Source organism: Cucurbita pepo, chromosome 19 (assembly GCF_057944985.1).
Source record: "Cucurbita pepo subsp. pepo isolate OVF chromosome 19, ASM5794498v1, whole genome shotgun sequence".
Taxonomy (NCBI): domain Eukaryota; kingdom Viridiplantae; phylum Streptophyta; class Magnoliopsida; order Cucurbitales; family Cucurbitaceae; genus Cucurbita; species Cucurbita pepo.
The window spans coordinates 10,304,837-10,327,628 of NC_141816.1; the positions used below are offsets into that span (position 1 = coordinate 10,304,837).

Here is a 22,792-nt window from a genome sequence, read left to right on the forward strand (position 1 = left end):
TTAAATATTTGTCTGGATTTGCCAAGCTAATCTCAACCGTTAATCTAAAACTCATACATTCTAATGTTCCCACCTCTCCATATTATTAGAAGTAAAAAATAAAAAAATATATATATATATATTTAGATTTCCCTCCATAATTAATGTAATAAAAATATAATTTTTTAAATGGATAAATAACCTGCCGGTTGTTGTATGGGGTCCGACCCAAGTCAAAAATGAAAGGGATGCAACCATTAAACTAGACAGAAAGACCAAATTTAATGTGGTTGAAATGTCGAGTTGACCTAGAGGAAAATTTTCCACACCAATACTGCGTTCAATAAATATGATATTTAAATTAGTGCCGACACAAATGACACCAAACTAAATAGAAGTATAACTATGTATTTAAATATGTATAAAGTTCGTGAATTTCATACTAGGTATTTACCTAATTAGGCATAAGAGATTATGTCAACATCTTTATACGACTTATTCAATTCATGAAACTTATTTTAACAGAAACTAATCTTATTTAAAGCCAGTTGATTCATGTTATTATGTTAGTGAACGAAGACGTGACACCGATTTGTATTTAATTTATTGAATGGCCCATTGCAATCACTCCCCGACATTATTTGAAAATAAATTCAAAAAACAAATAAGTGTTTTTTTTATTAAAAAAAATATAAAGTCGGAGGGTCGAAAGAATCTCAACCCACCAATTATCCAAGATGAAGCATCTTTATCATTAGGCTTAATGTCTCTCAATAATTATAAATTAACACCTAGTTTCACATTTATTTTTATTTTATTTTATTTTCTTTCCAGCCCAACCATTTATAGAAAATAAAAACCCATGAATTAGATTTTCAATATTAAGTATTTTAGGACAAAAAAAAAAGAAAAAAAAAAAGAAAAAATTACAGCCGCAACCACAGATGCAAACAATTGGTTCTTCTGACAATCTAAGGCTTTGTTCCATTTCCAACTTATTCTCTCTACAAAATAAAAGTTTAGAGCTTAGAGATAGAAAGAGAAAAAGAAACAGATTCTGAAATTTTGTGCAATCGATCTTGGCTTGGATCACAATCCACGCAAATTAAAGCATTTGTGTTCTGGGATTGATCCTCCCTCCCAACAAAAAATCATTAAAATTCCAAAAACCCAACAAAAATAAATAAAGTTGGAAGAAACTAAATGACCCAAGAACAAAAAAATACAACCCCTTTCTTCTTCCAGTTCTTGTTTGTTACTGCCTGGCTTCGTCCTGTCTGCCATGCCCGAGATGGATCTCAAGATCTTCACATTTCTCTCAACCCCTTTTGATTTTGCAGAAATGGGCTCTAAAAATTACACAACAAGATGAGGGATTGAGACAGAAACATACATAAATAGCTAGATCATTAGAACAAAAAAGAACCTGATTTATATAGACAGAGGAGAAAGGCATGGAAGTCGCTCCATATGGCCGGTGACGGCCGCTTCTCGATTTTACCATTTCTTTTTCTTCGACGCAACGCGCTTTATCGACCAAATCAAATCGATTTTGAGTATAAGATATGGATGAGAGATGTCATGGCATTCACATGCAATTTATAAGGCTATGTTCCTCGCCTCAATTTGGGAAAAAAAAGCATGGGTTTTTGTCTTTTGGGGGTTTCATTCCAAATAAGCCACCCAGCTCAAATGCACACACTCGAATAATTTATATATAGAGAAGAATAACTGAGTTTAAGATAAATGAATTACCCTTCTAGAAACACACCACCATCTCATCTCGGAACACCGACACTTTATTTATTATTATTATTATTATTTATAAATATAATTCTCTCTTTACTCGTCTAAAGTCTGCTAATTTAAGAAATGATCATAAAAATTTATGTTAGGAGGGAATCTTTTTCACTTATTTTAATGTTTAATTATAGATCTATTATGATTTATAATTTTTTTTGATGATTGCAATTTGAATTTAAATCTTTATTCAAATTAATGTATATATTGCTAATTAAATAACTAATAGAAGCTACTTAATTTGGTCAAGTCTACGAATTCATTTAAATATTTATAATATTAAAATGTGGGATGGTTGGGAATAATTTGTGACCTATTTATTATGTCATATATAATATTTAAAAATTTAAATCTACTCCTAATGATTTATGCACTATACTAAAATAATTCATGTTGTAACCTATTTATTATGTCATATATAATATATATGGTTTTTCTTTCTTTCTTTTTCTAATAATCATATTAAAAATTTAAGATAAAAACTCATTTGACTTTGGACCGGATGTAAAACTCTCTGGGCTTACTGACCGAGCCGGCCCATCAAACAAAATTATTCGGCCCATGGAAAACAAGCTAGAGATCCATATTGAAGTTGGACTTAGGACGATGATGTACAGGTTGACCTTTGACCCAGCTCTGGTTTTGTGCAGGGCCCGTTATTGGGGTCCAGAAAATGGAATTTTGACACGTGTTTGAAATTTGGGTAAGATAAGATTGGGCATGGCCTTGCTTCACGTTTCCCAACCATTTGTTTATTTTGGTATTCCATAATTTAAGCCGCCAAGTATTTGCCTCTTCGCAACATCAAATCTCGAAAGGTTTCTGATTTTAAGACGGTGGGTTTGTTTTCTGATTCGGGAATTAATTATGAAGCCGATTCCGGATGTCAACGAACGCATTGCTCGAATCTCTGCGCATCTTCATCCTCCAAAGTCTCAGGTTCTGATTATGCCTTGTTGATTTCACCGATTTTTATGAAATTTTTTTGAGCCAATTGCTGTAATTCAACAACCCACCTGGGATTTTGATGTGGATCAAGTGATCGTACTTGCTCGTTATGGTCGATTAATTTGGTTTTTATCGCTTATTTGTTTTGATTTTGATTGTGTTCGGATAGATGGAGGAAGGTTCTGTTTTGAGGAGGGCGAATTGCAGGGCGAAAGGCGGAGCTCCCGGGTTTAGAGTCGCAATACTTGGGGCCGCCGGTGGCATTGGCCAGCCTCTTGCCATGCTGATGAAGATGAATCCTCTGGTCTCTGTTCTACATCTGTATGATGTCGTCAATGCCCCTGGGGTCACCGCTGATATCAGTCATATGGACACTGGTGCTGTGGTGCGTTTTTTTTTTTTACCTGTATTCTCTCGGATTTTGGTATCGTACAATTTGGAATTAGAACGTACTATGGGATATGAACTTTAAGAGATTTCAGTTACTGTGAAGAAACTGTGGTTCTTTCTCATTTGAAATAGGAAATTTGTTTTTATGATTCGTTTTGGCTGAGTGGCTTTGCAAGTTTTGAGTTCTTGAAGTGAAATAGATAGCATATTGAGAATATTTCTGAAAATTTAGGTGCGTGGATTCTTGGGGCAGCAGCAGCTGGAGGCTGCGCTTACTGGCATGGATCTTGTTATAATCCCTGCAGGAGTTCCCCGAAAACCAGGAATGACTAGAGATGATCTGTTCAAAATTAATGCTGGAATTGTCAAGACTCTCTGTGAAGGGATTGCGAAGTGTTGTCCAAGAGCCATTGTCAACCTGATCAGTAATCCTGTGAACTCCACCGTGCCCATTGCAGCTGAAGTTTTCAAGAAGGCTGGAACTTATGATCCAAAGCGACTTTTGGGAGTTACGATGCTCGATGTTGTCAGAGCCAATACCTTTGTGGTATGTAATAGTAGTTGACTAATCTCGTTTCTATTTTTAAGTTCATGCTGTAATTTTGGAGTTATATCGACGCAATCACAAATAGAGGCCCCGCTAGATAAGCATGAAACTTGAAATTCATGGTAGCTGTGGCAACCATTTCGTCAATTAATTAACTTTTTAAATAGAATTTAGATGTCATTACTTTTGGCTTTCTTGTGGCTACTTTAAGAAATCTATTCAACAGTAGTGGGATCTGTGAGATCCCACATCGGTTGTGGAGGAGAATAAAACATTCTTTATATGGGTGTGGAAACCTCTTTCTAGCAAATGCGTTTTAAAACCTTGAGGGGAAAGTCCAAAGAGAACAATATTTGTTAGCGGTGGGCTTAAAGCTGTTATAGGATCAGTCTTTATCTCAATAACCTATGTCATGCCTTCTTGTTATTTTGTCTTTGTCAGGCAGAAGTATTGGGTCTTGATCCTCGGGATGTCGATGTTCCAGTCGTTGGTGGTCATGCTGGTGTAACCATTTTGCCCCTTCTATCTCAGGTTTGCAAGGGTTTCTGATTTGATTGGTGTACATAATGTTCTTGATTTGCATACTAAGTTTTCATTTAGTTGTTCGTGCCTCTGTGTATAGGTCAAGCCTCCAAGCTCTTTCACACAAGAAGAGATCAACTACCTGACTGATAGGATCCAAAATGGGGGAACAGAAGTTGTCGAGGTACTTAATATCTACTATAACTATGCAATTTATTAAACAACTCTAATAGCAAAATGGAGAAGTACCAGTGCATGTGCTTGTTTGTGTACCGACACATTAATTATCGATAAACAACATTAAACGGTTAGATGCATTTATAAATGGCAGGGAAATAATGAACTGAGTATATCGGTTTGGATGAAGCATCTGCTTCATCATGTAGAATCAGACTTGTATTCTCCCATTAATGGTTAGATCCTGCTACATGAAGCAAATATATGTATTTCTCACCACTCCAAGTTAATTTGTTCTTTGTTTCCTGAAGTTTTATGAGATATCATTTTATGAAGGAAGAATAATTATTTATCATCTGTGAAGTTCGAATATGCTGATGGTTAGTTGCATGGGGCACAAATTAGATTGATCTTCATAATCTGCAATTTGACAATACTTGGTTGCAAATACCCGAACCTCTTTGAGATTTTTACATTCATTGAATCTATCCTGCTGTATTCTTATCAACACTAAAACATCTCATTAGACCAATCTTGACATTATCTGCAGGCTAAAGCAGGAGCTGGTTCAGCAACTCTCTCAATGGTCAGTTGCTTATTAGACCAATCTCGTGATCGTCTAGTGGACTAAATTGTTAGGCTACCATGAATCTAAAAAATAGAGAAACTAAGACATGTTGTTTTGACTAGTTCATGGTTAAAATGTGCAGGCTTATGCTGCTGTTAAGTTTGCAGATGCTTGTCTTAGGGGCTTAAGAGGAGATGCTGGTGTCGTCGAATGTGCGTTTGTGTCTTCTCAGGTATGCATCTTTTGTCGACGTTATCACTATTTTCCTTTCTTTAATAGTTTGGATAATATTCATCTTATATGATTGTTCGTTGGTATAGGTGACCGAACTTCCATTCTTTGCAACCAAAGTACGACTCGGTCGCACTGGTGTCGAAGAAGTATACTCCCTTGGCCCACTAAACGAATACGAGAGGTATGTGATAGCCAGTTCTAAAAATTGAACAGAAGAATCAAATTTGAGTACTCATTGTGGATCATTGAGTTTGAATGAGTTGGGACATTGATTGACAGGATTGGGTTGGAGAAAGCGAAGAAAGAGTTGGCAGGAAGCATTGAGAAGGGAGTTTCCTTCATCAGAAGCTGAAGAGTTGCCAATCACCATAGTTTAAATAGAAATACTTCGTCTCTTATAGATCGAGTACGTACTTATACTGTATGCTTTCTTAGAGATTGAAGTTGATTGAAATGAAACCACACCACCAAGTATTTAATAAAACAATCTGCAGGCGATATCGCCTCCATGTCGACAACCATAACGGTTGGGTTAGAATGTCGTCTATGAGATTGATGGGTTGTTTTTTAATATGTCATTTTGGTACTTAGAATTCGAGTTTGGTATCCGATTCAAAGAGTATGATAGAAGATAGAACATGATTGCGTATCATGAGACTCGGTTGATTTTTGTAAAGAAAATGAATGATGAGGGGAGTTGATATTATTGGGTAAGTGGAAGGAGAATGCTTGATGTTTACAATGATTCCGTTCCCATGACTTAGACCTAATAATCAAGCTGACCCTTCTAGAACATAAATGCCTATCCTTTTTAGTTCACTTTTCCTTTGGAAATCAACGTTAGAGGATAAAAGTGTGCTTGAGTAATGCACAATTTAGTGACTTCGATCTTTATCTCATATGATGCTTGTTGGCCCATTTAGTGGAATACTAATAATGCTTCCACTAGCATATTATCTTTCATATTATCTTTCATTTTTCTCTTACCGATATTCGACCCTCAATCGATATTCGATACTCAATCATCCCGACATTTTTATACATTCTTTACTCGCATATTTTATCTTCACTTACATGATTCTCAAGAATTCGTTTAACGTATAATCATTCTTGTAGTCCCGATTCATATCATTTACATCTCATTTGTTTAGGTATCACATATTTTTAAACTAATCCGGATAAATCATAACTTCAAGTTTTAACAATATTTTTAATAAGAAAACTGAAATTCATGAGTTTTTTTTAGTACAAGTACAGAAGGTGAACAATACTGAAAAAGCAGTGTGTTTATGTAGTGGGAGATGGTACCACTAGCAGTACATGGCACAGTAGGAGGATGCCATAGCCCGTCCCATCCCAACAAAAACCCCAAAAAGCAGACACACACTTGCAGGAACATACACTCCTAATTCCTAACACAAATCATCAGCACATGCTTCAAGAGACAAGGCTGCCTGTGAATGCATAATGCTTGCCTTTTGTTCTAGCAGGAGACTCTAAAATAGTAACTTCTCGTGTTTCAACTGAACACTATGATCATGATTCAGCTATCTCTACCTCGTTTTAGAATCATTGTTGCTGATGCTCCGATAAGATTCGCACGACTTCCTGCATCGTGGGGCGCTTTGCTGCCTCTTCTTCAGTGCAGAGCATGGCGACATTGAGAACGTGCATCACCTCGTCGAGGGGGACACAAGAGAGTCTTTGATCGACCGTTTTATGTATTCCTTCCTTTTCTGAGTTCGTCATTTCTCTAACCCATTCGACTATGTCCACACCGTCGCTTAATTCACCAACTGGATTCCTACCGCTAACAAGTTCGAAGAGGACGACGCCGAAGCTATATACATCCCACTTCTCGTCGACATGTTCTGCAAGAAAAGAATACCATCCCATTTATCACATTCATCAGTTCTACTACAACATCATTTATCAACCTTCATCAGTTCTACTACAACATCATTTATCAACCTACAATCACTTGTTGATTGATTGTGTATAGTCTAATTGTAATAGCCTAAACCCACCGCTAGCAAAGACTCTCTTGTGTCCCTCTCGACGAGGTGATGCACATAACGAAAACAAAGATAAAAAAGAGAAAGTTTTCAAAATATAAGCTGTATAGACATTTTTCAGCAGATATCACTGTATTGAAAGATAAGACAAGCTCTTCAAGTGATTCAACAGATACCTGAATTTTTGTAAGCTCAAACTTATTGTCATACCTGGTGCAAGAGCTGATCGATCCAATGTGCCCGAATCTTGTAAGAACTTCGCGAGCCCAGAATTGGCAAGCTGAGGATCAAAATTGGTGTCGAGCATAATGTTATTCGATTTCACATCTCGATGAACGATCGGCGGTGAGCAATGGTGGTGAAGGTAGCAGAGTCCATTCGCAATTCCAATGGCTATCTTGTACCTTGTATCCCAAAGCAAATGGCCTCCTTTCTTGCCATGAAGAACCTCATAGAGGTTCCCATTAGGCATGTACTCATATACCAAAAGACCAGTGTCATGGTTTGAACAAAAACCCAATAATCTAACAACATGACGGTGTCGAATCCTCCCAAGAGCTTGTATCTCGGTATCGAACCCGTCGTCATTAGAACACCCATCGCTCATCTTTGGAAGTCTCTTCACAGTGACCTGATCACCACTAGGCATCACTCCTTCATATACTGTGCCATAACCTCCTTTTGCAATAGCATTTTCCTTCTTTAGGCAATTCAAGACCTCATCAACCGAGAAACCCAAGCGTTGGAAGGCTGTTAATCTCCATCCTTGAAACTCCCTTGCTCTCCTCAATGACCGAACTTTGAAGATCAAAGCAACAGTCAAAGCAAATAAACATATAAAAGATCCAAAAACTAGGAGGAGCCTGAGAGGAGTTGAGAGGGAGACCTTCATATGTTCTTGATGATTGCAAGGCCCTAAATAGGCTCCACACAGATAAGGGTTGCCAAGAAATGATGTGTAATTGAAGTAACCAAATTGCCCAGTTCCCAAAACCAAACCAGAGAGATTGTTATATGAAAAATCCACAGAAGTTAAGCTCTGCATATGAACTATTGAACCAGGAATTGACCCAACTAAATGGTTTCTTGAAAGATTCATGTATGTCAATAATTTCATGTTGGTAATATTATTAGGAATTTCACCTGAAAGCTCATTTCCACTAAGATCAAGGAAGATCAAGTGCTTGCACTCACTTATCTCCGGCACAATTCTACCGGACAATTTATTCTGGCTGAAATTTATCCGAGATAGCTGCTGTAATCTCCCAATCGTCGAAGGAATCTGACCGGAAAACTTATTCCGATCAAGAAGAAGCTTCTGAACAGCCAGAAGGTTGCCGATGGTGGGCGGCAAAGATCCAGAGATCATATTGTTGGATAAACTGATCTGAAGAAGGTTAACTGAGACTGAATCGGTAAGGGGAAGTTCTCCGGAGAGAAAATTGTCGTGCAAATCAATTTGAGTGAGATTTGGCAAACCCAAAAGCCCCTTTGGAATTGATCCATTGAGAGCGTTGCCCCACAGAAGTATACGCCTAAGTGATGTACAATTTCCTAACGATTCTGGGATGGAACCATGTAAGGAATTGCCCATAAGGATCAAAACTTCAAGATGATTGCCATGGCAGATTTCAGAAGGAATTGTGCCTGTCAACTGGTTGAAAGCAAGATCGAGAATCAGAAGCATTCTGTTCTTCCCCAAATTCGGAGGAATCGAGCCAGTGAAATTATTGTTCCATAATTGCAATATCTCTAAGTTTGGGAGGTCACCCATGAATCCCGGAATCTCACCGGAGAGCTTATTGTCGAAAAGGTGCAATAGTGTCAAGTTCTTGAACTCTGCAAAAGAGATGGGTATTTCACCAACAAGCATATTGCATGATATATCCAATGATTGTATGTTCTTCAATCCTCCTAGCTCTGTTAATGATCCAGACAGAGCATTTTCTTGAAGGAATAGTTTAGTGAGCTTCTGCAACTTTCCGAGCTCCGGCGGGAACTTTCCGGACAAACCACAGCTCGCGGCGTCTAACAGAACTAACTCCGATAAGTTTCCTATCGCCGCTGGTATTCCACCGACGAAGGTGTTGTAGTAACCAATGAAGAGTTGTCGAAGGTTCTTCAAGTTTCCGATCGTCGCCGGAATCGGACCTTCAAGGTCGTTACCGTGAATCGCCAGAAACTCCAAGAACTGCAAGCGTCCAATCTCCGGAGGGATTCGACCGGAGAAGAAATTTCCCCCAAGGTGTAAATGGCGAAGATTGGGGATTTCAGTGACCACTCTGGGGAAAACGCCGGTCATGTTGTTGTTATAAACATCGAGAACTTGTAGATTCTTCAGCTGCGAAAACTCGCTAGGAATCGAGCCGTTGAGGAGGTTGCTAGAGAGATTAAGATGGCGGAGAGAAGAAATGGAGGCAAACTCCGGGGGGATTCCGCCGGAGAATTTGTTGAGTTGGAAGGAAACATTGGTGAGAAATGGAAGAGAGGCAAGATGAGGAGAAAGGGTGCCGGAAAGGTCGAGAGAAGAGAGGTGGAGGGCGAGGACATGGCCACGGGCATCGCATGTGACGCGAGGCCAGGTACAGGGGGCGACGGCGGCGTTCCAGGAGGAGAGAGAAGAACGAGGGTCATCGGAGATGGAGTTTTTGAAGGAGAGAAGGGCCTGTGATTCAGTCAGGGATGCAGAGAAGGCAGGGGAAAAGTAAAGTTGCAGAATTTGCAGGTGCAGAAGGAGAATAATGGCAAAAAATCTCATCTTTTTGCATACAAATTTTGAATGCTTTCTGTTTGTCATTTCTTCCTTTCAATTTTGATTTTAAGATGGAAGGAGGAGGAGGGGGAACTCATCTCCTTCATAATTTCATTACATATATATATACACATATATATTCCTTTCTCCACTACATCTTTTGATTATTATTATTATTTATTTTTTACTTCTGAGATTTAAAGATTAATGATTAGATTAAATCCCAATAAATGAAAATTATTTAGTTTGGTCCATATGTGTTGTGTTTGATGTAAAGGACACTCTTGGATCAAAGTCTGCTAATTTAAAGAATGATCATGGTTTATAATAAAAAAAAAAATTCTCTAGCAAGTCCAAAGTAAAACCATGAAACTTTAGGCGGACAATATCATACTATTGTGAAGCGTGTTCATTCAACAGACACTTCAATAATATGACATATATTTGTTGATAATACAATTGATAATTGAATTTATTATATTAGTATCATTAACTTGAAATTATGATTAATTAAGCTTCTAATAGCTGTTTTTGTAATCAAAAATGGGTTTTGAAAGTTTGGTGGGTTCATTCAACAAACAAAAACGGAAAGAGAGCAAAAACAGAAAAAAAAAAAAAAAAAAAAAAAAAAAAAGGATTAAAAAGAAGACGTATTTGTGGAAGCCCATGTTACGTGGTCCAGTTGAAGTCGAATACACCCATCCATAATGGGCCGCCGTCGTTTTGTATTGGGCTTTAGTGTTTCTCTCGTAATATTGGGTTGGGCCAATGTTGGGCCCATCAAATGACTCCCGATTTCTCCACGCTAAAACATTAAAGTGGTAAAGTCAAAAGTGTGAAATAAATTTTTTAATATCATTTCATTTAAAGCCTCAAGTTATTGAAACTAATAAATAAGACAGAGAATTAACAATGTTGTGTCAGTTGACCAACTATTAAATGCAACGCTCATAACGTGCTACTAAAGGAGATAGCGAAATGGACATTTTTTTTTTCCTATATAGTTAGGTAGAAAAAATAAATGAACATAATAATAATAATAATAATTATTATTATTATTTAAAAGAAAAAAAAAGTAGTAAACTTTATGACTTTTGAGAGTGCAAAATATTCTTTATGAATACTTCCAAACACTAATTAGAGAGAAAAAAAGAAAAAAAAAAAAAAAAAGAAGAGCATAATTAATTAAAGGTAATAATAAATGATGATGGTGTCACTCATCCCTTCATTACCATACATACACACATGCACATATTATAAATCATTGTTTTCATTTTATGCCTTATGATTAAGACCAAGTGGCCCCCATTTGTTACTATTTCCATCATGCTTTCTCAAAATAATGCTATTATTCACATTATAACTTTATGCTTTATTTTAATTCCTATGCCAATGTTTTGATGCCATTTTTTTCAAAGGTAGGCCATACATTCAACACCCACCAAATTTGAAGGATCGATATTATTTTAAAAACAGGAGCACGGTATAGACCTAGGTTTGATTCTTAGCTAATGCATTTTATATTCAAGCTAGGAAAATATTGTGAGGTGGATTGTGAGATCCATAGGACCCGACACGCTGGACCCTTTTTAAAAATCATGCTTGAGTTATTACAAATTGTGTTAGAGTTAGGTGTGTTTGCGAGAACGCTGGACTCCAAGGAGAGTGGATTATTGTAAAAACAACAACATTAGTGGTATAGTGGTAGAATAGTACCATGCCACGATACAAACCCAAATTTAGTTCTCAGCTAGTGTATGAGTTTGTTCTTAGCTAGTGTATTTCACACTCAGGCTATGAAGATACTGATAGCTTATATCACTAGTGGTCTAGTGGTAGAATAGTACCTTGTTACAATATAGACTTGGGTTGGATTCCTGGTTGATGCATTTCAACATTTAAGCTATGAAGATATTGATAGCTTGAATCGACCCATCTATTCTCCTGAGGAGAAGTTCCATGCTAATGTGTATTGGATGATCCACACCGAGAATCCCTTTTTAAATTGTGAGATGTAACAGGATTATTAGAACATATTATTTAGTAAATTGATTGAATTTAGTCTGTTTTTAATTCATGAGTTGGACAAAAATTTGGGTTGATATTGTTTCACTTTCAATGTTTGATTAACATTGTGGTTTGATAATTATATGAAAACAACAAATATTTCATTTTCAAGAAAGGACAGATTTTGCTGTTTATGTCTTTTACTTTGGGTCCCCTTTTGGTATTTTTGATTGAGACAGTAATAGGAAAAGGAAAAATGTTTTAACTTGTGTGTAAACTAATACCATCAATTATTATTATTATTACACCATTCAATGCCCTTACTATTTATTTAACTACTTTATGCCACCAACCCAATTGTAACATATTCTAATTTTCATACACACATTTATTATAACGCACCATGTCCAAGCTTCGTATTAGGATTTAAAATACGAATCCCGCTGTTTAACTTTCTACTTGGAAGTCCCACAGAAGATCCTTCCCTTTAGGGTTTTGGTCATTTAATGTTTTGGTATTGAAATTATGAGATTGCAATGTGACACCTCCCACCCATGTGAGTTGCTTGGCATTCGACTATCACTTCAATTATTACAAAAACAACTATTACAAATGATATCAGAGTTAAACATCGGACGATATGCCAGCGAGGACGCTGGATACTCAGAAAGGTAGATTGTGAGATCCCATATTGGTTAGAGAGGAAAAAGAAACATTTGTTTAAGGATGTTTAGTAGTTGAGTAAAAGAAGACGATGGGTGCCGCAAATGCTTGAACATTTTTTCTAGGAAAAAACAACAATGTCACACCAAAATATCCCCAACTGCGCAACTGTACATGAAAGAAACTAAAAAACAAACCTTTTGAACATATTAGGAGCATAGCATTAAATGGAAGCCAAATAAAACAACATTGCAGTACCAAGCCCCTGAACCTTACTTGCTTCCACTTTTTCTACTTTTAATCTCACACTACCAACCCCAATTAACTTCTTCTTCAAATGCTAAGAAGATCCGGTGGCGGCTGCTGCTGCTGGTCCTTTTTGTTCTTGGTTCCTGTTGTTGGAGGGTCCAATGCTACTGCCCCTGCTGCTGGTGGTGGTGAGGAGTTTGGGAGTGTTGAGTCTCCTGGTTTTGAACATGGTGGCTGTGGGACCTCCGACAGGATTTGGATCACTTCCCGCATCGTCGGGCGCTCCACCGCCTGTTCTTCGACGCACAGCATTGCAACGTAGAAGACGTGTGACACTTCATGGAGAGGGATGGAGGACAGCCTTGGATCAAGGATTTTCACTACCTCTTCCTTGTTTGAGTCTGTCATTTTTCTAACCCATTGGACTATGTCAACACCGTCCCCGAATTCTCCGACCGGTTTTCTTCCGCTAACTAGCTCCAAGAGCACAACTCCAAAGCTATACACGTCACTCTTCTCGTCGACTTTCAGCGTGTAAGCGTATTCTGAAAGACAAAAGGCCAGAAAAGTGACTAAAATCAGTTAAAAACATCCAATGCTGATCACCACTAATGTTGTATACATCATATTTAAGTCACAGAAAACTAAATCATTGACAGAACAAGTTCAAGCTTAGAATCATACCTGGAGCAATATATCCATAAGAACCAGCAATGGCAGACATGCACTCAGAAGTGCCGGAATCCTGCAAGAACTTGGCCAGGCCAAAATCAGCCACATGAGCTTCAAAATTAGTGTCGAGAAGTATGTTGTTTGATTTGACATCTCGATGAACAATGAGCGGCGAGCAATCATGATGGAGATAGCAAAGCCCTTTGGCAGCTTCAATGGCAATCTTATACCTTGTGTCCCATTGTAAGTGACCTCCTTTTTTGCCATGAAGAACTTCCCCCAAACTCCCATTAGGCATATACTCATAAATCAAAAGATTTGTCTCATGATTTGAACAAAATCCCAATAGCCTAACAATGTGTCTATGTCGAATCCTCCCAAGAGTTTGTATCTCAGCGTTGAATCCATGGTCGTGGGAAGACCCTCGGCTCATCACCGGCAGTCTTTTGACAGCGACGTGGTCACCACTAGGCATCGCCCCTTTATACACAATTCCAGCACCTCCTTTTCCAATGATGTTATCCTCTTTCAAGCAATCAAGAACATCATCAACTGTGAAATCTAGGCGTTGGAAGGATGTTAATTTCCAAGCCCGAGACTCACTGGCTCTCTTCAATGATCGAGCTTTGATGATTGCAGCCACTGCAAATGCAATTGAGCAAAGAAGCAGACCAATTACAAGGAGGAGCTTAAGGGAAGCAGAGAAGGGACCTTTTACATGTTGTTGGTAATTGCTATTGGCGACCCCATCTTTGCATGGTCCTAAATATGGGCCGCAGAGATCAGGATTGCCCAGAAACGATGTGTAATTGAAGTAGCTGAATTGCCCACTTCCCGGAACTAAGCCGGAGAGGTTGTTGTATGAGAAATCTACAGAGGTCAAGCTCTGCATACTGGCTATGGAAGCTGGGATTCCACCGATTAAATGGTTCTTTGAAAGATTTAGGTAATTCAAGATTCTCATACTCGTAATCTCGTTTGGAATTTCACCGGAGAGCTCGTTCCGACTGAGATCGACGAAGGTTAGCAGCTTGCATTGGCTAATCTCCGGTGCGATTGGACCTGAAAGCTTGTTGTTACTGAAATCAATCTTTGAAAGTTGCTGTAACCGCCCAATCTCAGGTGGGATTTGACCGGAGAATTTGTTTCCGTCGAGGAGTAGTTTCTGGACGCCGGAGAAGTTGCCGATGGTGGGTGGAATCGACCCGGAGAGGCGATTGTTCGAGAGACTAATCTGGCCCAGATTGACGGAGATTGAATCGGTTACAGGGAACTCGCCGGAGAGGTAATTGTCCTGTAACTCAACCTGAGAGAGGTCCGGCAGACTGAGAAGCCCCTTTGGGATAGATCCATTAAGAAAATTATCCCCCATACGAATCCGATTAAGCGAAACACATTTGCCCAGCGACTCTGGGATTGGACCAAACAAGAAATTGCTCAATGCGATGAGAGTTTGAAGGCGATTACCGTAGCACATATCGGGAGGAAGATTTCCGGTGAGCTTGTTTGAAGAAAGATCCAAAATCTGAAGCATTCCGTTCTTGCCCAGGTTCTGTGGAATCGCTTCCGTGAAATTATTCTCCCATAACTGCAACACCTCCAGCTTTGGCAAGTCCCCAATAAAGGAAGGAATCGCTCCATGAAGCTTGTTTCTAAACAGATTCAACAGCGTCAAGTTCTTGAGCTCGGAGAACGAGCTGGGAATCTCACCCACAAGCATATTGTTCGACAAATCCAACGATTTCAAGCCATTCAACTCTCCAATCTCCGGCGTCAATGGCCCAGATAGACCATTTACTTGAAGAAACAGCGTATCCAGGTTCTTCAGCTTTCCAAGCTCCGGCGGAATCCGACCAGAGAGTCCACAGTTGGCCGCGTCCAACCGTACCAACTCCGACAAATTCCCAATCTCAGCCGGAATCCCGCCGACGTACGCGTTGAAGTAGCCAATGTAAAGCTCACGAAGATTCGTCAAGTTCCCGATTTCCGGCGGTATGGAACCGCCGAGTTCGTTACCAGAAACCGCAAAGTACTCCAAGGACTCCATCCGACCGACTTCCGGCGGAATCGCTCCGGCGAAGAAATTTCCACCCAAATGCAAATGGCGGAGGCTCATCATTTCAGTAACGACAATGGGGAAATCCCCAGTCATATTGTTGTTATACAAATCAAGAACCTGCAGATTCCGAAGCTGCGAAAGCTGCGTAGGGAACGACCCATCGAAGACATTATTAGACAGGTTCAGGAACCGAAGAGAAGAAATGGAAGAAATCTCCGGCGGGATTGGACCCGAGAAATCATTGGACGCAAGAGAAAGATTAGTAAGAAACCTCAAATAGGCAACATCAGGCGAAAGAGAACCAGAAAGTCCAAGACCAGAGAGGTCAAGGGCAGTGACATGGCGACGAACATCGCAAGTAACCCCAAACCAAGTACAGTGACTGGTGGAAGCATTCCACGAAGAGAGCGAGAATTTGGGGTCACCAGAAATGGAGGTTCTAAGCGAGAGCAGAGCTCGATACTCAGAAACACGAGCTGAACAACAATGGTGAATGTGAAGTTGCAGAAGACAAAGGAGAAGAAGAGGAAGAAGACGCATTTTGTTTGCAGATTCGTTTCTGAATCAGCGATTTCTGCAAATATTAAAGAGTGAGTTTGTAATGGGAGGAAGAGGAAGACGAGCGAGAGAAGAGCTCAGTGAGTAGAACAAGTGGGTTTGGGGCGGGGGGGACCTCAATAAAGTGAATCATGTCGCACATTTTACATTTCATTTTATTTTTAAAAATTTGAATCTTTTTTGACTTTATAATATAAAGTTTCATATCTTACATTATAACGCATATTTATGTCCTAATATATATATAGATATAGGTGTAGGGAAGACATTAAATACTCTTACGAACAATTATATGTTAATTGATTGAATACACTCTATTCTTATAATACTAATTCCACAGAATTAAAATAATAATTTCCCATTCTCCATTACAGATTCAACTTTTCTGGGAATTTGTGAACATAGTATAATATTAATTTTAGTACAACAATAAACCTAATAAATAAAATTTGAATTTTTTTTTTAATTAATTTAGATAATTAACACAAAATTATATTAGGGTTAGACGTAGAGTAATGAAGCTTACTGATTTTGGCAATAATTGCTTTATTTGGATTGTATCTTCCCAGTGGGTGATTTTGGTGGAGTTGTTGATGTCTTTTTTATTATTTTAAAATAAATAAATAATAATAATTAGTTCAGAGTTGTTAAGCATTAAAATACATTTCATTATTAACAGCATTTTAATTTTCATTTTAATTTTCATTTTAATTTTAATTTCTTGATTAAACAGTGGAGGGTAGAAATGGTAAAAGAGTGTTAAAAAAGAGACACAGCTTTTCAACGACTTTTTGCATAACTTTGCTTCTATTTTCTTCTTTCTGCATTGCTCCTTCTCTCAATAAAGCTGTCTTTTTCTTTTCTTTTTTTGAATTTAAATAATTTAAATAATTTAATTAATAGAAATTGAGGTCAGTAAAAATTTGAATTTTACCGAGGGGGGGGTTTGAGGTAAAGTAATAATAGCGGTGGATTTGTGTGTGTGTGTGTGTGTTTTTTTTTTCTTTAGATAAGGGTTGGTCAAAGTCAAACAAACCCAAGGCACGTTAACAGACACCAGACGGCTTATTGTGGCCCAATCCAATTTCTTTGTCTCCCACTACCCTTCTCTTTTCCTCATTATTACCATCTCCACCACCCCCCACCCCCTACTTAATTACTCTTTTACCCTTCCATTTACCCCTACTCCTCTGAGCCTGATCCTTACGGCACATCGCAACCCGACAAACTCACTCCATATTGGTCCCCGATCAAAACAATTTTCTTTCCTAATTAAAATGGTGAAATGACGAAGCAGTCCTCCTTCGTTGATTCTGTGGGCAGTGTAACTGAGTGAAGTATAAATCATACATATTCAATTCCATGGCAGACTGTTAAATAATATAACGATAGAAACTTGTCGCATTTTAAATCATGAGCCAAAGCAAACAATATCTGTGAATAATGTGTTTGATTACAAATGATATTAAAGCCAGACACAGTAAGGAGTAAGGAGTAAGGAGTAAAGAGTAAGGAGTAAGGAGTAGATTGAAATTGGGTTGGTGGGTTGGAATCCTTGGGGGGTGTTTTGAATTGGGTGAGAAAGAGGATTAAAAAAAACAGAAAAAGAGACAAAAAGAAAAGTGGTTCCATAATTTCGACCACAAAACACGTTATCTCACTTCCTAATCTTTGTATCTTGGTTACTGCACAATTTGTCCCCTCTTTCTCTCTCTCTCTCTCTCTCTGAATTCACCTTCTCGCACCACAAAACAAAGCAAAACAAAACAAAACAACACCTCGTTTCTAACATTAACAACATTTTCTTCTTTGTTTTTTTTTTTTTGGGGACTAAACGACGACACTTCAATATCCATTAATCTTTGTTTAAGCTGTTAGGCACTAGCTTCGCCTTCACCATGTGCCCACTGCTTCACTCTTTTATGTTCCACCATACCATTTTGTCTACTTGCCTGCACCAACCAGCAACCTCAAATTTCCTGGCCCAGCCCAGCCCAGCCCAATTCATAAAACAGATAGAAGATTTGTTCTAATTGGGCCGACCCGTAATTCTTAAACCCAATATCACTTCAATTGGGCTTTTAAGTCCCATGTTGGGCCGACCCGCAATTCTCAGAATACGTATTTCTAAATAAACAAACAAATAATCATTTCTTAAATCTTAAAAATTAGGTAGAAATTATTTTGATAACGATTGTATTTATTTTTATTAATTAAAAATATTAAATGTTTTTAAACTGAGATTTTAGTCTTTAAGCTTAATTTGGATAGAAATATAGGTGGATATGAAAGCAAAAATAAAAATTAGAAACCAATTTATTATTTGTCAAAGTCAGTCTCCGCTAATCTTTTGGGTCAATTTAAAGTTAGACCTCATTTCAAACTTTGTACTCAAATTTCAAACAAATATTATTACGTTGAATTAAATGTTTATAGAATAATAATAAAAAAAAATATCGAAGAAATTTAGTGTAAGATCTTCGTTACTTAATGAACTAAAGTTAATTTTTCGAGTAAGAAGTTCCATACCTAATGCAATTTCTATTAACATATTGTCTGATAAGTATAGTGTAAATGCTTTATTTTTCAAACCTCAGCCTCCAAAGTCAACGACTTTGTCTCTCTTTGAATGGTGTAAACTCTCTTCTTCATAAAGAGGCTGTTACAATAAATCACAATTTCATAATATTTTTTTATACTTAGTCTTTGAAAAAGTTTCAAATATAAGCTGGGAAGAATCTTAAAAGCTATTAAAAAAAAAAAAAAAAACACTTTAAAACAATGGATTATTTTATCTTAAGCATCTCAACTAAGCATAGAATATAACTGACTACGAAAATAAAGGTTTGAATCTTCTAATCTCGAATGGTGGAACTAAAAAAACGTAATTAAAGTAGGATTGAATTATATCATTAACAAATTCTCTCCCTCCAAACCCACTTTCATTACGTTCAAATAATTATAGAAGAATAGTCAAACAAAATCCAAAGAGAGAAAAGTAAAAGAAAAGTAGAGATGATTTGGTAGTTTATATTGTTTGAGATGGTGGGTTTGTTTGAAATGTTGGTGATATTTAGTTGGTGATATTTAGTTGGGTTTATGCATTTCCAATAACATTGATGTCAAAAGCTATGTGTATTTGTAACCTTCTAGAACTCCCTTGTATCCAATCAAATGGGGTACCCACCCAACCAAATGATGCTCAAATTCCACGTCAAAATCAATACATAATTCCATCTCTACTTTTATTCAACATATATAACTAATGGACTATAATGAAAATAGTTGAATTTGTAAGCCAACAAATTGACCAAACAGCTTAGGATAAGTATGTTACATTAAAGATCCGACCTTGAAATTTCACGAAGATCACATAATCTTTGGTGGGACAATGCCTGTCTTTCTTCCTTCTCAATAATTTTCTTTTTATTTTTTTAAACCATAAACTTTCAAACCAATCTATATGCGTTTTCACTCGCTCAAACAACTTTTTGATTCCATCCGACGTTTCACAATTGGGTGTTCACATTACTCACTAACTTTCTCTCCTAAACTTCTTAATTGTTTTTAAATTGAATGGTTCTGATTTAGCTTATCAAACTTGGTTGTCATGGTTGTTGTCTCGACTATGCCTATGCAACTATCATAAACATGCATTATTGGATTTCCCTTCTACTAGTAGTGACCTTTCTTATGACCGTCTATTTTTTTCATTTCTGTAGTCGCAACGTCATCACGATTGACGTCTTGAACAGAAGTTTTAAGTAACTATTAATCATCTTAAAGTGTGATTGGTCACCCAATATGAAGGAAAATGTTGACCTAGGAAACAAAAATATTGAGTTTGAGAGTGGATTGAGCACAAAGAGGTCATTGCATATATTTTAGAAAATAGGTTACCGAATGTATTTCAAAATTATCCTTTTAACTTAGTCGATCGGGAGAAGGTAAATTTTAAGTTGCCCTAGCACAACATCAGGTGTGCAGATTCTTCTTATTATTATGCACGTTTCCTTCACAACCCTCCTCATAAACGCTTCAAACTAATTATCGAGTCGGTTTTGGCTCCACAAAACCCTAACATTACATTACAAACACAAGATCCCTCAAAAAACCGAACCTAAACCCTAGCAAGAGAGAAAACAGCCTGCAAAATCCCACAAACAAAACAAAAAATCCATTTTTACAGAGGTAAAAAGAGATAAAAAAAAAAAAAAGAGTCAAAACCTCTAAAAAAAAGTTACCCCTCTCAAATGGGTTTGTTTATTTATTACATCATCACAGGCTAATTTATTTTCTCTCAATTTAAGGCAAAAAAAAAAAAAAGGGAAGGAAAAAGAAAAGTCAATCTTAAAAACAACAAACAAAGTTTGTCTTTTTGTAAAGTTTTAGTTGAAATCCAGCAAAGCTTGTCTTAGATTCTTCACAACATCCTCCACTTTCATACAAAAACCATCATCTACCTGCATTAAATAAACAATATAATTTATCCTCCAAATCCCAACTTCAATTTATGAATTAAATCAACAAATAAAAATAAGCTAAATTATGTTAATATAGTACCTGAGCCACAATGGTGATGTCGAGCTTAGAGTGGGCGAATGGCAAGGCACTACTGTTGAGGATTGTGAGATTAAGATTCTCAATTTTTCCCAGCAAATAGGAGAGACAACCTTTGCGTTTGTGGCAGTGGATTCTGATAAGAACATCCTTGTTTGAAACCCTTGCTTCTATTTCGGGAACGGGTCGCCCCGAAAAGCTGTTCTCCTCCGATGATATCGTGTCGTCGTCGTCCGAGGAGGAAGCTGGGCTCCTTCTTTTCACATACACGGTGGATTGCTCCTCCGACACTTTGGATATTGCTGCCTGTTCCTCCACCACTTTCAAACGCTCTTGAAGCTCTTTTACATATCTTACGGCTCCGCCCAAGATTGAAGCTTTGTCTATCTGTAACAGAATAAACAAACACATCCAAATTTAGTCCCTAATAGATCCACGAAATTTAATAAATATTGATCTAGATCTTAAAAGGGTTTTTAGAAGCAAATTTGAGAGTTTTTAAGTTTATTAGACATGATTAAAAGATAAAATGTGAGATCCCACATCTGCTGAGATGAGAACGAAACATTCTCTCGTGTAGAAACCTCTCCCAACATACACCTTTTAAAATAGTGAGGTTGATGGCTATTTGTAATAGGTCAAAGAAGACAATATCTGCTAACGGCATGCTAAAGTTGTTACAAATAGTATCAGACATGAGGCGGTATGGAAGTTAGCCCTGGAAAGTGGGTGGAATGAGAGTCCCACATTGATTGAAGAAGAAAGAGTGTCAGATTGAGGAAGAAAGAGTGTCAGCCAAGAAGCTAGGTCTTGAAGAGATTGGATTGTGAGATTTCACATCGGGTGGAGAAGAGAATGAAGTATTCTTTATAAAGATGTGCAAATCATGAACTATTCTTTATAAGAGTATGTAAATCTCTTCCTAGTAAATGAGTTTAAAACTGTGAGACTAACGGCGATACGTAACTGGTCAAAGCAGTAGTGATAGGTTTGGACTCTTATATAAACGGACTCGATTAAGAAGAAAAATTGTAACTTTGACTGAGATAAACTCGACCCATCGAAGATCGGGTACAAATATTTACCTTGTTGAGGCCAGGAATGAGAGCTGAAAGAGCAATGAAGCGTTGGCTAAGCTTCTCTCTTCGTTTTCGCTCAGCCAAAACATGTTCTCGAGCATGAAAAGGATTTCTATTAACAGAACCAGCCGCCTTCTTAGCTCCCTGTCGACTGTACTCATTATTCCAACTCTCAGTAATCAAAGTCGAGAAATTTAAATTCCCATCGGACTCATAAGCCATCTCAATCTTAGGCTCAACACTGCCCTTCACATCACATCCTTTCCCAGCTTTGCAGTTCAATTTGTCAAAGCTAATTATATGGGACGAGGACGAGGAAGAATCAGCCTTGGGAGCAAACCCTTGAGATGTTGCGCCCTTCCCCTCCACCTTCACCGCCGACGGCAGATCCGTCGACCCATAAAAGTCACTCCGCCCATTCTCCTCAAATTTCATCTCATCAAACGAAAATTCAAAAGGGTTCACCTGGAATTCATCCATAAAGTAAGGAGCATCTTCCATTTCCTAAAAAATCAAAAACCCATTAAAAAAATAAATAAATAAATAAATAAATAAAGAAATTGATAGAACATTTGGCAATTACCCATTCAGACACCCATTTCGTTGATGAAATCTCCATTGGATTGTTGATTTGTTGATGGGGGGAGAGAGGGAAAAATGATGAAGGGCTTTATAGGGCTAAGGAACACGTTTTTAGGGAAGGTGGCTTGTGTGAAAGAGTGGTTAAGTCAGCTTTCGGGTTCGTGTTTTGGTCAATGGATCCGTGAATGCTCTCACGTTTTGGCTGTTTCTGAACCCAATGTTTATTTTAATTAAACATTCATATATCTATAATATATTTTTTAATTTTTTAATTTAAGTTTATATAGGGCCATGAGAAAAGGTAAAACATGATTGACCCAACATTATATAACAAAAAAAAAAAATAATAATTAATATGAATATTAAAAGAATGGAAAGAATAATAAACTTTAATAAAATAAAAAAAAAATCCGCAAAGATCCCACCTTTGG

General features: G+C 37.5%; 4 protein-coding genes and 1 long non-coding RNA gene across 5 annotated transcripts; 1 reads left to right on the forward strand and 4 right to left on the reverse strand.

Annotated features, from left to right (window-relative positions):
- Positions 1-1,019: 1,019 nt before the first annotated feature.
- Positions 1,020-1,741, reverse strand: LOC111781901 (uncharacterized). The gene is made up of 2 exons (XR_002813034.2): positions 1,406-1,741; positions 1,020-1,328 (listed from the first exon to the last, which is right to left on the reverse strand). It is a non-coding gene; the product is annotated as an uncharacterized LOC111781901 (long non-coding RNA).
- Positions 1,742-2,523: 782 nt separating this feature from the next.
- LOC111781951 (malate dehydrogenase, glyoxysomal) lies at positions 2,524-5,761 on the forward strand. Its single transcript, XM_023662695.2, has 9 exons — positions 2,524-2,718; positions 2,897-3,112; positions 3,350-3,664; positions 4,106-4,195; positions 4,287-4,370; positions 4,914-4,949; positions 5,074-5,163; positions 5,252-5,346; positions 5,445-5,761. The coding sequence occupies exons 1-9, from the start codon at positions 2,647-2,649 to the stop codon at positions 5,515-5,517; spliced, it is 1,071 nt and encodes a 356-aa protein (XP_023518463.1). The 5' UTR covers positions 2,524-2,646; the 3' UTR covers positions 5,518-5,761.
- Positions 5,762-6,344: 583 nt separating this feature from the next.
- Positions 6,345-9,947, reverse strand: LOC147786714 (uncharacterized). Its single transcript, XM_087120164.1, has 2 exons — positions 7,391-9,947; positions 6,345-7,036 (listed from the first exon to the last, which is right to left on the reverse strand). Exons 1-2 carry the CDS (start codon positions 9,936-9,938, stop codon positions 6,735-6,737), a joined length of 2,850 nt encoding a protein of 949 aa, XP_086976290.1. The 5' UTR covers positions 9,939-9,947; the 3' UTR covers positions 6,345-6,734.
- A 2,751-nt stretch (positions 9,948-12,698) lies between these two features.
- LOC111781676 (uncharacterized) lies at positions 12,699-16,266 on the reverse strand. Its single transcript, XM_023662363.2, has 2 exons — positions 13,536-16,266; positions 12,699-13,396 (listed from the first exon to the last, which is right to left on the reverse strand). Exons 1-2 carry the CDS (start codon positions 16,120-16,122, stop codon positions 12,936-12,938), a joined length of 3,048 nt encoding a protein of 1,015 aa, XP_023518131.2. The 5' UTR covers positions 16,123-16,266; the 3' UTR covers positions 12,699-12,935.
- A 3,788-nt stretch (positions 16,267-20,054) lies between these two features.
- On the reverse strand, positions 20,055-22,508 carry LOC111782120 (transcription factor bHLH19-like). Its single transcript, XM_023662918.2, has 4 exons — positions 22,363-22,508; positions 21,786-22,283; positions 20,704-21,087; positions 20,055-20,603 (listed from the first exon to the last, which is right to left on the reverse strand). The coding sequence occupies exons 1-4, from the start codon at positions 22,396-22,398 to the stop codon at positions 20,529-20,531; spliced, it is 993 nt and encodes a 330-aa protein (XP_023518686.1). The 5' UTR covers positions 22,399-22,508; the 3' UTR covers positions 20,055-20,528.
- Positions 22,509-22,792: the final 284 nt, after the last annotated feature.

Excerpts from the sequence above, each read along its gene's own strand:
- LOC111781951 (XM_023662695.2), top strand. The coding sequence starts at position 2,647 with ATGAAGCCGATTCCGGATGTCAACGAACGCATTGCTCGAATCTCTGCG. Across the intron at positions 4,950-5,073 it reads GTTCAGCAACTCTCTCAATG|GCTTATGCTGCTGTTAAGTT; the intron begins GTCAGTTGCTTA and ends TAAAATGTGCAG. Across the intron at positions 5,347-5,444 it reads CCACTAAACGAATACGAGAG|GATTGGGTTGGAGAAAGCGA; the intron begins GTATGTGATAGC and ends ATTGATTGACAG.
- LOC111782120 (XM_023662918.2), bottom strand. The coding sequence starts at position 22,398 with ATGGAGATTTCATCAACGAAATGGGTGTCTGAATGG. Across the intron at positions 22,284-22,362 it reads CGAAATGGGTGTCTGAATGG|GAAATGGAAGATGCTCCTTA; the intron begins GTAATTGCCAAA and ends TTGATTTTTTAG. Across the intron at positions 20,604-20,703 it reads ACATCACCATTGTGGCTCAG|GTAGATGATGGTTTTTGTAT; the intron begins GTACTATATTAA and ends TATTTAATGCAG.
- LOC147786714 (XM_087120164.1), bottom strand. The coding sequence starts at position 9,938 with ATGAGATTTTTTGCCATTATTCTCCTTCTGCACCTGCAAATTCTGCAA. Across the intron at positions 7,037-7,390 it reads TCGATCAGCTCTTGCACCAG|AACATGTCGACGAGAAGTGG; the intron begins GTATGACAATAA and ends CTTTTCTTGCAG.
- LOC111781676 (XM_023662363.2), bottom strand. The coding sequence starts at position 16,122 with ATGCGTCTTCTTCCTCTTCTTCTCCTTTGTCTTCTGCAACTTCACATT. Across the intron at positions 13,397-13,535 it reads TTATGGATATATTGCTCCAG|AATACGCTTACACGCTGAAA; the intron begins GTATGATTCTAA and ends TTTGTCTTTCAG.